Here is a 12,126-nt window from a genome sequence, read left to right on the forward strand (position 1 = left end):
TCACATAAGGGAGCCACCAGCAAACTATTTATGTGCTGTACTGGATACCTACCATCACGCCCTGGATAACTTGCAATTGTACTGCAGAATATTGGAGCTCTATTGCATTTATACAGTCAGGTGGCCGGGAGTGAATGATGTGTAGTGTGAGGAGTGAATACCTGTGGTGAGAGTAGGTAATGGTGTGTACACCAATCTGAGGGTTTTTATTGTAATTTATATCTTTGAAATAAATATTTGCATGAAAACAAATTTATTTTATTAAAGTTGGTTTTAGAATACATGACATATACATTCTACTCTATACATATCTTTGAAAGACTGAGGGACCTTCAAGATACTGTGCAGCTGATGTAGTCATGGAAGCAGCACTAGTTTCTAAATTTCCTTGATATCTTATGTACAGTAAGAGGCTACTCTCCTCTGACCTGACCCTTATTCTTGTTTCTCATGGCCTATTTTTTGGAACAAGTGGTATTACAGAGATAAAAAAAAATCCACACTTCAAGGAAAAAATTATACTTCTCTGGCTGCAGAATATAGATTCAACTTTTTTGGGAAACCTAGATTTGTTTTATAATAATTAACATGCTGATCAGATGTTTTGACTTGGTCTGTATCCACTAAATGACTAAAGCTGAAAGCTCAGCATGACATTCAGCATGGCATTGTTACATAATGAAGATGGCAGCCTCTCTTTTCAGGTTCCCTTTAGGACTCATTCACATTGGGTGCATTGAGAAACGCGTAAAAGCGTATGATTACGTATGTATGTGTACGCATGGGTTAGTGCGCGCTTCAGTGTGTTGTGGTACGCCTTTTTTAAGCATGTTTTGCTTATTGTAGCAGTTGTCAATAAAGCCTTTTTTTATATGAATTTTTTTTTTTTCAATTAGGGGTAAAAAACGCATGTGCTAAAAAAAAGTGCACCTATTCACTTGCATTCATGTGCGCTTTACAACTCAACGCACAGAAATGCATGCAACACTACATTTATGTAATGCAGCTCAGCTCAGCGCAGCACATAGCTGTGAATCATGCACATTTAATTACATCAATACCTTGCAGAACGCACAGGGCAATCTGCTGTGAAAAGCACACAAAAAAGCCCTGATGTGAATGAGGCGTAAATACGATCTTTGTCCATAGTTTAGTTTTTGCACTTGTTTTTAGTCTTTTTCTGGTTTACACTGGTACTTCTTCCATGGGTGTTCCTTTTCTTCTACATCCATCCAATTCAGCCAACGTTTGTAGTAGCCACGAAAGCCATCAATCTTTTCCTTGAAGACATTTTTTTTTTCAGTCTGCAGTGAAAAGAATATTTTACTACTCACAACAACTACAATGGGGTTGATTCATAAAGCATTACCGCGTTCAGTAATGTAGAAAACAGCTGACTTTACCGAGCACTTAGGAAAATGTCAATTCATGAAAGCTGTTACCGCATGAAAAACTGAAATTATCGAGCAGTGCGGTAAATTACTGACTTGTGCGGTAAATACCTCATCAAATGTCAGTAAATGTCAATTCATAAAGCCGACAACATGCAGTAAGGCCTTGTTCACATTATAAATCGCCAGCTCTATAACAACAACTGTAGTGAGAGGGATATGGAGGCTGACATATTTACTTCCTTTTAAGCAATAGCAGTTGCCTGGCTATCATGCTGATCCTCTGTCTCCAATACTTTTAGTCACAGACCCTGAGTAAGCATGCTGCAGATCAAGTGTTTCTGACATTATTGTCACATCTGACAAGATTACCTGCTTGCTTGTTTCTGGTGTTATTCAGACACTACTGCATAGCTAGGCAGAGCTGCCAGGCAACCTGTATTGTTTAAAATGAAATAAATATTGCAGCCTCCATATACCTCTCACTACAGTTGTCCTTTAAATGGTTTCTATATCTTTTAAATAAAACAGGGTATCTCACTCACACCTGATTGTCATTCCCATCAACTGAAAACACAAGACTGAATTCACCTTCAAATTATCGAACAAACCTGAAAAAACTAACTTTTGGCAGATATGTTATTGGTTACTTTTCCTATAAAAACATGACCAAATAAAATGTTTGTTTCATCTGCTTAGCAAGGTTTTTTCATCTATTTTTAGTCCTTGTTTGAAAATCAGATAGTGTTTAAGGTCACATTCGTCTAAAAAAGATTTTAGAAGGCTTACAAAACTGTATACGTTTGAAGAAAATAGGACAAACAGATGCAATATAGGTGCTTGGATCCAATGTTCATCTCTGAGCATACATGGAGAGTAAGACCCCTGAATCACGGCTGCACTGCGCCTGCGCTGTAGTACCTACCCGCACAAGCTTCTGCAGAAAAAGCTGAGCCCGACCCAGGCTACTGTGCAGGCACATGTACAGTAGCACAGACTCCATTAGGGCTCAGCTTTTTCCACAAAAGCCCAATCGAGCCGGTGCTACTGTGCATGCATGAGTCGTCGACAACGTTTTGCAGTGGGGAAAGCCTGGTGGAGGATAAGGAGGCATCTGGAGGATCCAGAGGCTTCCCTCTGTTGAAGTAAGTTGGCCACTTTTTTCCCTACAGGTTTCCTTCAACACATCCTGAAGTTGGCTTTAAGATATTTTTGCCAATAGACTGAATACATACCCTTTCAAAAGTTGGTGGATAGTTGGAAGCAAATTCCAGCTGGCGGATCACAACTTCATTGGGAACAACTTTTCTCCATTTCATATCCCGTATAATATTGGTTAAATAAACATAATCTAATCTTTTTATAGCTAAACCAATTAGAATGCTGTACAGAATGCTATTGGGTTGGAAACCGGCAACCTGAAAAACAAGGTACAAGTTATTGACTGAAATAATGCCCAGTTCATATCTAAAACATATCTGCCATATTTTCTAAAATCTATTTAAAGCAGAACTAAAGTTAAATAGAAAAGCAGTTTGTCACATAACACACTCACTTAAAAACAATGGCTTCAATTCATCAAGCATTACCGCATTCGGTAATGCTGAAAACAGCTGACTTAACGAAGCACTTTAGAAAATGTTAATTCATCAAAGCTGTTACCGAATGAGAAGCTGAAATGACACAGCAATGAGATAAATTACCGACATGTGCTCAACAAATGTTAATTCATCAAGGTTCCCACATTCGCTAACACATTCGGTGTTTATCTCAAGCTCTCCCCTGTCGTTACAGGCTTCGAAAGCCTTCTGTGTGAATGTTTTCATGATTAGCAGGAGCAGGCAGCCAATAGAAACAGCCCCTGTTCTCCTGCAAGTGCCGCTGATAGGTCACACAGGCTTCTCCACACAAGCTTTCAGACCCCCCAAGCAGTGAGCAGAGAGAACAGGTCAAAATATATCCCCAGATTCCCTTCGGTGGTGTAACCCTTTCAGGCCCTGTTTGATAATGCAAAGATGCTGGTGGTGAAATCACCAAGCATGGCATTTGTAATGTCTCCAGGAAGTTCATCTACGTTGTGGCAAATAAATAAAATGTTAAGAAAGACTGATGGACAGATTCAGAGCAGCAGAGGCAGTATAAATAACAGTAACTATAACACCTTTACATCACAAAGGGATGTCTGGATGCCTTCTATTGTTATCAGCTTGTAACAACACACGGACATTCCAAGCTGCTCTGCACCACTCTGCAGTTATCGAACAGCCTTTGATGAATTGAAGCCTAGTAGTTCGGTAACTTAACGAACCTCTACCACACATGGGAAAATATTGATGAATTAGCACAGTGAAGTGTAAAATACCGAATGCGGTATTTTAAGGACTGGGGTTTTGTTATCGAACACCCTTTGATGAATTGAAGCCAATGTCAATTGAAAGTTATTTTTTTTCTTTCTTTTTTATAGTCATATGTAGTCCTACGTTATTTGCAACTGCCTTTACTGTTTGAGTTACGTGTTTGAATTGCGAATGTTTTATATTTGAGCACAGGGGTTTCTGTAAGGTTAGGGTAGAGGAGAAAAACAGCTGTATTTATTAACCAGTTGAGGACCACAGGCTTACACTCCCCTAGTTACCAGGCCATTTTTTTACAATTCAGCACACTGTAGCTTTAACAGTGTGCTGCACGGCCACACAACTTAGCACACATATACATTTTGCCCCCTCTTCTTTCCACCAGCAGAGCTTTCTATTGGTGGCATGTGATTGCTGCTGCGATCTGCATTTTTAAAATATTAATTTTATTGTTTAGTTTTTTTTTAATACAAAAGCGTATTTTCTTTTTATTTTATCCCTCCCTCCTCCCGACAGCCAATCTCCGCGATCGCCTCTCATAGGCATCAGCCTATGAGAGACGATAGTTTGTGATCTTCTCCTGGGGACAGCTCAGTGACAGAGCTGTCCCCTGTACAGCGTTGCACTAGATCGCAGCGCTGTACAAGCACTTTCGGTGTTTTTACTTTTCTTAGCCTGCTAGCTAAGAAAAGTAAAAACGCTGAAAGTGCTTGTAAAAGTGGTTAAGGTGGTTAAAGGGACTCCGAGCAGTGCAGAAACTATGGAAAGATGCATATCATTTTAAAGCTCTCTTTCTCCTCTTTCCAATGATATATAAACCACCACCCTACGTCTTTTAGTTTTCGCTATTTTCGCGATCGAAATTGCCGCGACCGCGATTTCGATCGCGAAAATAGAGAAAACTAAAAGGCGTAGGGCAACGATTTAGGTGTCGCCAGAAAGAGGAGAACGAGAGCTTTAAAATGATATCCATCAAGCCATAGTTATATTGTATTACACAGGAGGACACTTTCCCCAGTGTCAGGAGCTCCATTCTGCTGAATGCTGCTGCTGACTTTGACAAAAGTCGCCCTGTGTAATACAATATAACTATGGAAAGATGGATATCATTTTAAAGCTCTCTTTCTCCTCTTTCTGACGACACCTAAATCGTTGCCCTACGCCTTTTAGTTTTCTCTAGTTTCGCGATTGAAATCGCGGCCGCTGCAAATTCAATCGCGAAAATAGCGAAAACTAAAAGGCGTAGGGTGGTGGTTTATATATCATTGGAAAGAGGAGAAAGAGAGCTTTAAAATGATGTGCATCTTTCCATAGTTTCTGCACTGCTCGGAGTCCCTTTAAAGGGCATCCAAAAATATAGTGATGAGAAAAACAATTGTGCCTATCGCCCTTCTCCTAAAAATGACTTTTTCTTTTTTTTAGCTATCCCACAGTTTTATTTCATATTTAAATCTAGTTTTAAAGTTGTATTGTCTCTGCTATATGACACCTTCATTGAAGTATGCCAGAGCTAAAAATCTATAATTATTGACTTTTTTTTATCTCTATCCTGCTCTCAGAAGCCATTTACTGACAGGAACGTGTTTTATGGCTGTAACTACTTATCAGTGAGTTATGCTATAGTCTGACCCAGTCCGACCCAGGCCTGACCCAGACAGAAACTGTCACTTGCATACCTGATGTTTAACTTTTTCTGGCCGAGAAAGAAAAAAAGGAACATAGACTAGTTATTTGTGTGCTTGGCACTGTACATACACATGTACATGTCCTTTAAGAAAACTCTAGCAAAGGCTGCATGACCACAGATTAACCACTTGAGGATCACAGGCTTACACCCCCCTAGTGACCAGGCTATTTTTTACAATTCAGCACTCTGCAGCTTTAACAGTTTATTGCTCAGCCATACAACTTAGCAGCCAAATAAATCTTGCCTCCTTTTCTGTCCACCAATAGAGCTTTCTGTTGGTGGGATCTGATTGCTGCTGCGCAATTTTTTTTTTTTATTTACATTTTTTTTTTTATAATGTGCTATTTTTTTTTTATTTACTCCCCCCCCCCCCCTCTCACGGAGATCCATTCAGTACGATCACCTCTCATAGGTATCAGCCTATGACAGGGATCAAATTGTGAGCCACTCCAGGGGACAACCAAGTGACAGGGCTGTCCCCAGTACAGCGCTGCACTAGATCGCAGTACTGTACAAAAGAAAATTACAGATTTTTTGTACCCTTACAGCCTGCCAGCTCCGATCACAGCTGGCAGGCTGTTCAAGGAGCGGAGCGGAGCTCCGTAACTCAGCAGAGATGTGCATGCATTCCCCGCTGATCTCCACCTATAGGACCTAATGCCAATTGGCGTCAGGCGGCCCTGTAGCTACCAACCTCCCACCGCCAATCGGCGGTGGGAGGTTGGGAGGGGGTTAATAAGGTACTCATTTTTCACTCTTCATGCAACTTGTGTTCCAATTTGAGTGCAGTTTGTAAACTGGACAAGGGCCCTGTAAGGGCCCGTTTTCACAGGTGCCTGAACTGCATGCTCAGTGAGCAATTACTAAGAAGCAGCAACCAGTTACCAGCCAGCAAAGCAGTTGCCAGGCAGCAGCAAGTGGCTGTGAGAGTTTGTCTTTTCACTGCTGCTTGTGGAAAAGGGCCCTTATTGATTTGGTTTGGTCCATTTCCCAGGTGCATACAAATTGCAACACAATTTGGTTAGAAAAAAATTGCAATTTATTAACCTTCTGGGGAGCGACAGCCTAACCCCCCTTAAGTACCAGAGGACGAAGAGAGGCAGCGATATCCCCAGTATAGATAGCTGGGCATGAGTATTCCCAGTACAGATAGGTGTCCCCCGTATAGCCAGCAGCCACTACTCACCTCCTAAGTTCCAGCGATGAGCAGCTCTACCCCCCTCCGCTCTGCTTGGCATTCCTGCTCGCACTGCTGCTAAGTTCCGGGTCCTGACAGAGGTAGAGCGAGCAGGGATGTCGGGCAAAGCGGAGGGGATCAACGATCGCCCGGGGGAACGTCAGGAAGGCGAGTCCCAATCCTCTTCTTTCCCTTCTACCACAGCTGCTTTCAGTGATCACTACGATTAGCCGGCGATCATAGTGACTACGTGATCAGGAGCCAATAGCTATGGCTCCTGATAAGTGAGGGGAGATGTCAGCTGTCATATGAGAGCTTATTCTCCCTTCTCAGGTGCGTGTGATTGCGCCAGGAGCGCTAAAAGCAGGTGGCGTAAATTCTACACCGCATCAGGTTTAGGCGGCCATAAGTGCGTAGTAGGATTTACGCTTGGCGGTCCCCAAGAGAATAATGATCTTCACACATGAATGCCATCTCAAAAGAACTACAAGCATTTGAGCAGCAATTATCCTGGAGTAGTAACGACCCAAAGTATAAAAGTTTTCAAACACTTATGCAGGATTATATATTTTATTTATAATATATCATTTTGAAAGGTAAAATCTTAACAAAAACCTGTTTTAAAATAAATACTTCAAATAAATGTGGCATTATATGTATTTTGAAGTAACAGATATGGTTTCCATATCTTATTTCTGTTGTCCAGTTTTGCTTGCATGACAGCGGACATTTTGCTTGTGATGGCACTGTAGACCAGTTCAGACAGTTTTTTTTTTTTTATTGTTTAATTTGTTCATGTTGTTTTACACTAGGCTGTAGAAGAGATAGACTGCTTCTTCATTGGAATTACTGGGAGCGTTCATTTAGACGATTGTCACGTTTGACGCCATTTTGTGAATCAGTGCGGTAGATCAAGCTATCACAGAAGCTACATGCAGCTTCTGGGAGAGGGCTGCATTCATCAAACGACATTTGATATTGTACTCACAAGCTTTTAAATGCAACCAAATACACAAACAACATAAAATGCTTTTTTCAAAAACAAGTGGAGAGTAGAAGATAAGCACTTGATAGCAATCAAATGAATAGAAACTAAATGCTTTCACAAACATCCACCTAAACAGGCCCTATGTACAGCAGGTTTGAAAATTTTACACATTCTCTTTGTCTCTCTGCAAATATAATGCTGGGAACACACAATACATTTTTTACGATCGATTTACCATTTCAGTTTTCTCCCCAGACTCTTTTAGCTGGGTGCTCCACCCGACTAGTTTTGGTGAGCACTCGGCTGTCATCAGCTCGCCTCCTCATATGCTGTAAGCAGACATGCACACAGAAGCACCAGCATTCTCTCATCTTGTCTCACCCAGTCCTTTTTTATGCCACCCAGCGGGAAAAAATGTCTGGGGAGAACACTGCATTAGATTCTCTGCTCGACTCTGTTATCTTCCACTCGTTTTTCTTATCTTTTTTCCATTCACTTCTATAAGAAATCGAGCGGAGAATCGGACATGACGAAATTGATCAATCGAAGGCATCAATCAGAACGATTCTTCCTGCAAAAACGAAACATGTGTTCCCAGCATTACTCACCCTGTTATCTGAAGCAAATGTAAGTGCAATAATTTCTGATCAGATGTTTGTAGAAGGTACATAAGTGTTCTATTTAGGGGCGTTGCTAAGCTCCTGGGAGATCCTCTGTGCACCAGGTCAGCATTAATGTGCAGACACTGCAAAAAAGGAGTATGGCTACATAGCGGTAAAAGTGGGTGTGGTCAAAAGTACATGACCCTAACACAGGGGTCTCAAACTCAATTTACCTGGGGGCCGCAGGAGGCAAAGTCAGGATGAGGCTGGGCTGCATAAGGGATTTCACATGTCCCTGCCGCAAAACGAGGGCTGCAAAGCCCCCAAATTGCCCGGGGGGCAATCCGCCGGCATTTCCTGGAAGGGGCAGAGCTTTCAGCTTCAGCTCTGCTCCTCCTGACATCAATTGAGGCGGATCGCCGCCTCTGCCTGCCCCTCTCACTCTTCCTTCACAGAGAGGGGCGGGGAGATGCGGCGATTGACGTCAGGAGGTGGCAAAGCTACATCTGGAAGCTCTGCCCCTCAGCGCAGTCGTGGATGTTTTCCTGGGGGATTTGGGGGCTCTGCAGCCCTTGTTTAGCGGCGGGGATGCGGCGGATTACTTGGGAGCACTGAAGCAAACTATAAGGTAAAATAGGCAAAAATAGTTCGCTTCCGTGTCTCTTTTGCTTTTGTCAGCAGGGGCCACAAAATATTGTATCGAGGGCCGCAAATGGCCCACGGGCCGCAAGTTTGAGACCCCTGCTTTAACAGCTGTGTAACTTGAAGACAGTGGGCTTGCACAGCAAAACGTTTGCCGAAGCCCCCAATAAGCTTCCCCCAATAACAAGAACAAAAATAAATCAAGCAAAAACACAATCTGGAAGCTTTTCCTACCCACAGAATCCATAATTAGACAGCGTAAGGCACTGGGCATTAAGCTTAATAGAGGGCGTCCCAGAATGTGCCTGTCAGGAAAAGAACAGTGCCATTATGTGCTCACTTTGGCAACTAAACTAAGAAGGGGACCAGCTGCGGGAGCACAGAAGAGCATCTGTCTCCCTATTCTGTCCAAAGACTGTAGTTGTAACAATCACCCCTGCGACCCCTGTCAACGCAGGGGGGCCCAGCGGCTTTGGGGGCTCTTCCTCCTCCCTCTCCCCAACTGCAAGTGCAGCCAATTAGCAAAAAAAAAAAACCTTCCCGTTTGCTCACCAAAACCATCCCTGCCACCACCTTCCACCATGCAGTGGAAGCATCTGTAATTTTCTTTCTTCCTTCACAGCAGAACACTCTCAGCTGCCATTTGCCAGCTACCAATCGTGTGACCCTCATGGGTTTGGGGACCAAGGGGGCCCCATGCTATCATTTTTGCAGTTGGGCATTATCAAGTCAAGTTATGCCACTGCGTGGCGGCATCAAGTGCAAGATGTGACTCTCAAGCCCTGAAATCTTGTCAGCAAGAGGTTAGCAGCTCTTTAGGGCATTCACAGTGGCATATGTTCCAGGAAGCCTTGGAAAATGAGTCGGTGTGCTATTGCTGTCTGTCACTGTACTCCATCCCATAATAGAGCTCTGGGGGTTGCTGGGAAATTATGCCAGATGCTTTCTTCTTAAAAAGAACACATACAAAAGTAAAAACTGAACTTTCCCTACTATCCTGAACTAGAATCATAAAGTAAAATAGGTTTATACCCCCATGTCTTGCAGAAGTTGTAAGCCATCCTCTTTATTGTGGCAGGCCTTTGCCAAATTACAGAAGGTATACATGTCTGGTGCAATTCCCCTCTGAGCCAGAACAGGCAACAGTTCCTATAAACATAAAATAAAGATTAATAACCACGTTAACTTTTGTGCTGCTCTGTGTCCTGTTTTCATGTTGCCCAGGGCTGCTTCTAGCCTTTTTGTCACCTCAGGCAAGAAGTCCTGTGTCTCCCCCCTAAAAAAAAAAATACACATACACACACTACAGAAGAAAAAACGTGCCATATAAGAAGGCATAGGGGGTACAAACAGCCCGCATATCCTGTCGCATTTTGTTGCACACCCCCTTCAGACAGAAGGAGGCACAAAGGGGGACAGAAGGATGCACAGTGCGACAGAGAGATGCACAGGGGGTAAGAGGTAACAAAAGAGGACAGAAGAACGCACAGGGGCCAGAAGAAGTCACAAACAGGGACCGATGGAGGCATAAGGAGGAACGGGGACAAAAGGTGGGGGAGTGACAGAAAGAGGCACAGAGGGACAGAAGGAGACACAATGGGGGACAGAAAGTGGTACAAAGGTGGACTGTAGGAGGCACAGTGGGACAGAGGCATGTGCAGGGGGACAAAGGTAGCACGAGGGGACAGAAGGAGGCAAAAATAGATAGAAGGAGGCACAAGGGGACAGAAGGAGGCACAAAGGGGGCAGAAGGATGAACTTCCTGCTACTGCACACATGCAGCAGAAGCAGGCAATTGAACACCCATAGGAGGTGGGGCTTTGTTTAGGGTGGTGGTTCATTCAGGGGTGGGGCTTAATCCAGAGGCCAAAACCAATGACACTTTGCCTAAAAATGGCCCTGATGTTGCCCTCTAATATCTGATTCCTTAAAGGGAACCAGAGATGTACCATAGCTGGGAAAATGAAAAAGCTGTTATACATACCAGGGGCTTCCTCCAGCCCTATACGCAAGGATCGATCCCACGCCGCCATCCACTGCTGCCCGCATCTACGAGAACCGGCTCCCGTCGCTGACGTCTTCGGAGCCAGCTATGCAGGAGAAGTGCGCCCTCTACGTATCTCTCCAGCGGCTGCTGCAGAGATACGCAAACAGCGCACTTCCCTTACGCTTAGACTGGCTCCGGAACATCGAGGAGCCAGTTCTCGTAGCTGCGGGCAGAGAGGAGGACAGCAGCGTGGGATCAATCAGAGCGTATGGGGCTGGAAGAAGCCCCAGGTATGTATAAAATCTTTATTTTTTCATCTCTGGTTCCCTTTAAAGGGAACCTAAACTGAGAAGGATATGGACTTTTCTTTTTAAAAATAATACCAGTTTACTGACTCACCTGCTGATCCTATGTCTCTTATGCTTTCATCCACAGCCCCTGAACAAGCATGCACATCAGGTGCTCTGACTGAAGTCAGACTGGATTAGCTGCATGCTTATTTCAGGTCTGTGATTCAGCCACTACAGCAGCCAAAGAGAGCAGCAGGACTGCCAGGCAACTGGTATTGTTTAAAAGGAAATATCCATATCCCTCTCAGTTTAGGTTCCCTTTAAGACTGGAGCTAAAACAATGGTAACAAGAATAAAACCATTTATGAGGTTAACATATACATACAGCCTCCCTTATATACATTTGGGATCCTGCATTTTGGAATTGCAGAGCTGGAGTAAGGTGAAATAGGGCCCCAGGTAAGAGGTAAGGTAGCAGCTCTACCCCTCCCTAAAGTTCAGACAGAGAGCTATAAAGTGCAATATGATTTAACATTCAAGCAGCTAGGTTCACAGTGGGACGTTATGAAGCGGGATTAGGGAGTCTATGTGACATTCACAGTGCAACGTTAGCTTTAAACGCACACGTTAACAGGTACAGAGAAGCATACTTTTCACTGTCGGTATGCTTCACTGTAGGGGATGTAAAGGGGCAGTATTGTGAGGTACAGTACGACTTTCTTGTTTCGTTGTATTGTGATCCTGTTACACAGGAAACACAACGCAGTGTTCCACTGTGAACCTAGCCTCAGAATTATAAAGTGCAACAGAATTCAATATACATATTTCTGTGTTAATTAAAAAACATCTCAAGTTATTTTAGCCACAATTATCATAAGGGTGATATGGGAGTAAACATTTCTGGCCTTCTTAAATATGGTATGTGTTTTTTATCTGTAATCCTGATCAGCTGACAATGCTGCTTTCTATATCACTGAGGCATAGTTCACATTATAAACTCGCAAAGCG

The 12,126-nt window shown here is 43.3% G+C and overlaps 1 protein-coding gene across 5 annotated transcripts in view; it reads right to left on the minus strand.

Moving 5' to 3' along the window:
- Positions 1-236: 236 nt before the first annotated feature.
- PTCD1 (pentatricopeptide repeat domain 1) overlaps positions 237-12,126 on the minus strand; it is a 71,938-nt gene continuing 60,048 nt past the window's right edge. For all 5 annotated transcript variants that reach the window (XM_068244869.1, XM_068244871.1, XM_068244867.1 and 2 more), the window contains 3 exons: positions 9,874-9,990; positions 2,627-2,809; positions 237-1,304 (listed from right to left, as the gene is read on the minus strand). In XM_068244869.1, coding sequence (XP_068100970.1) covers positions 1,170-1,304; positions 2,627-2,809; positions 9,874-9,990 — 435 coding nt within the window. In that variant the 3' untranslated portion in view covers positions 237-1,169. The remainder of the gene's footprint in view (positions 1,305-2,626; positions 2,810-9,873; positions 9,991-12,126) is intronic.

This window comes from Hyperolius riggenbachi, chromosome 7 (genome assembly GCF_040937935.1).
Source record: "Hyperolius riggenbachi isolate aHypRig1 chromosome 7, aHypRig1.pri, whole genome shotgun sequence".
In the NCBI taxonomy this organism is placed as follows: Eukaryota; Metazoa; Chordata; class Amphibia; order Anura; family Hyperoliidae; genus Hyperolius; species Hyperolius riggenbachi.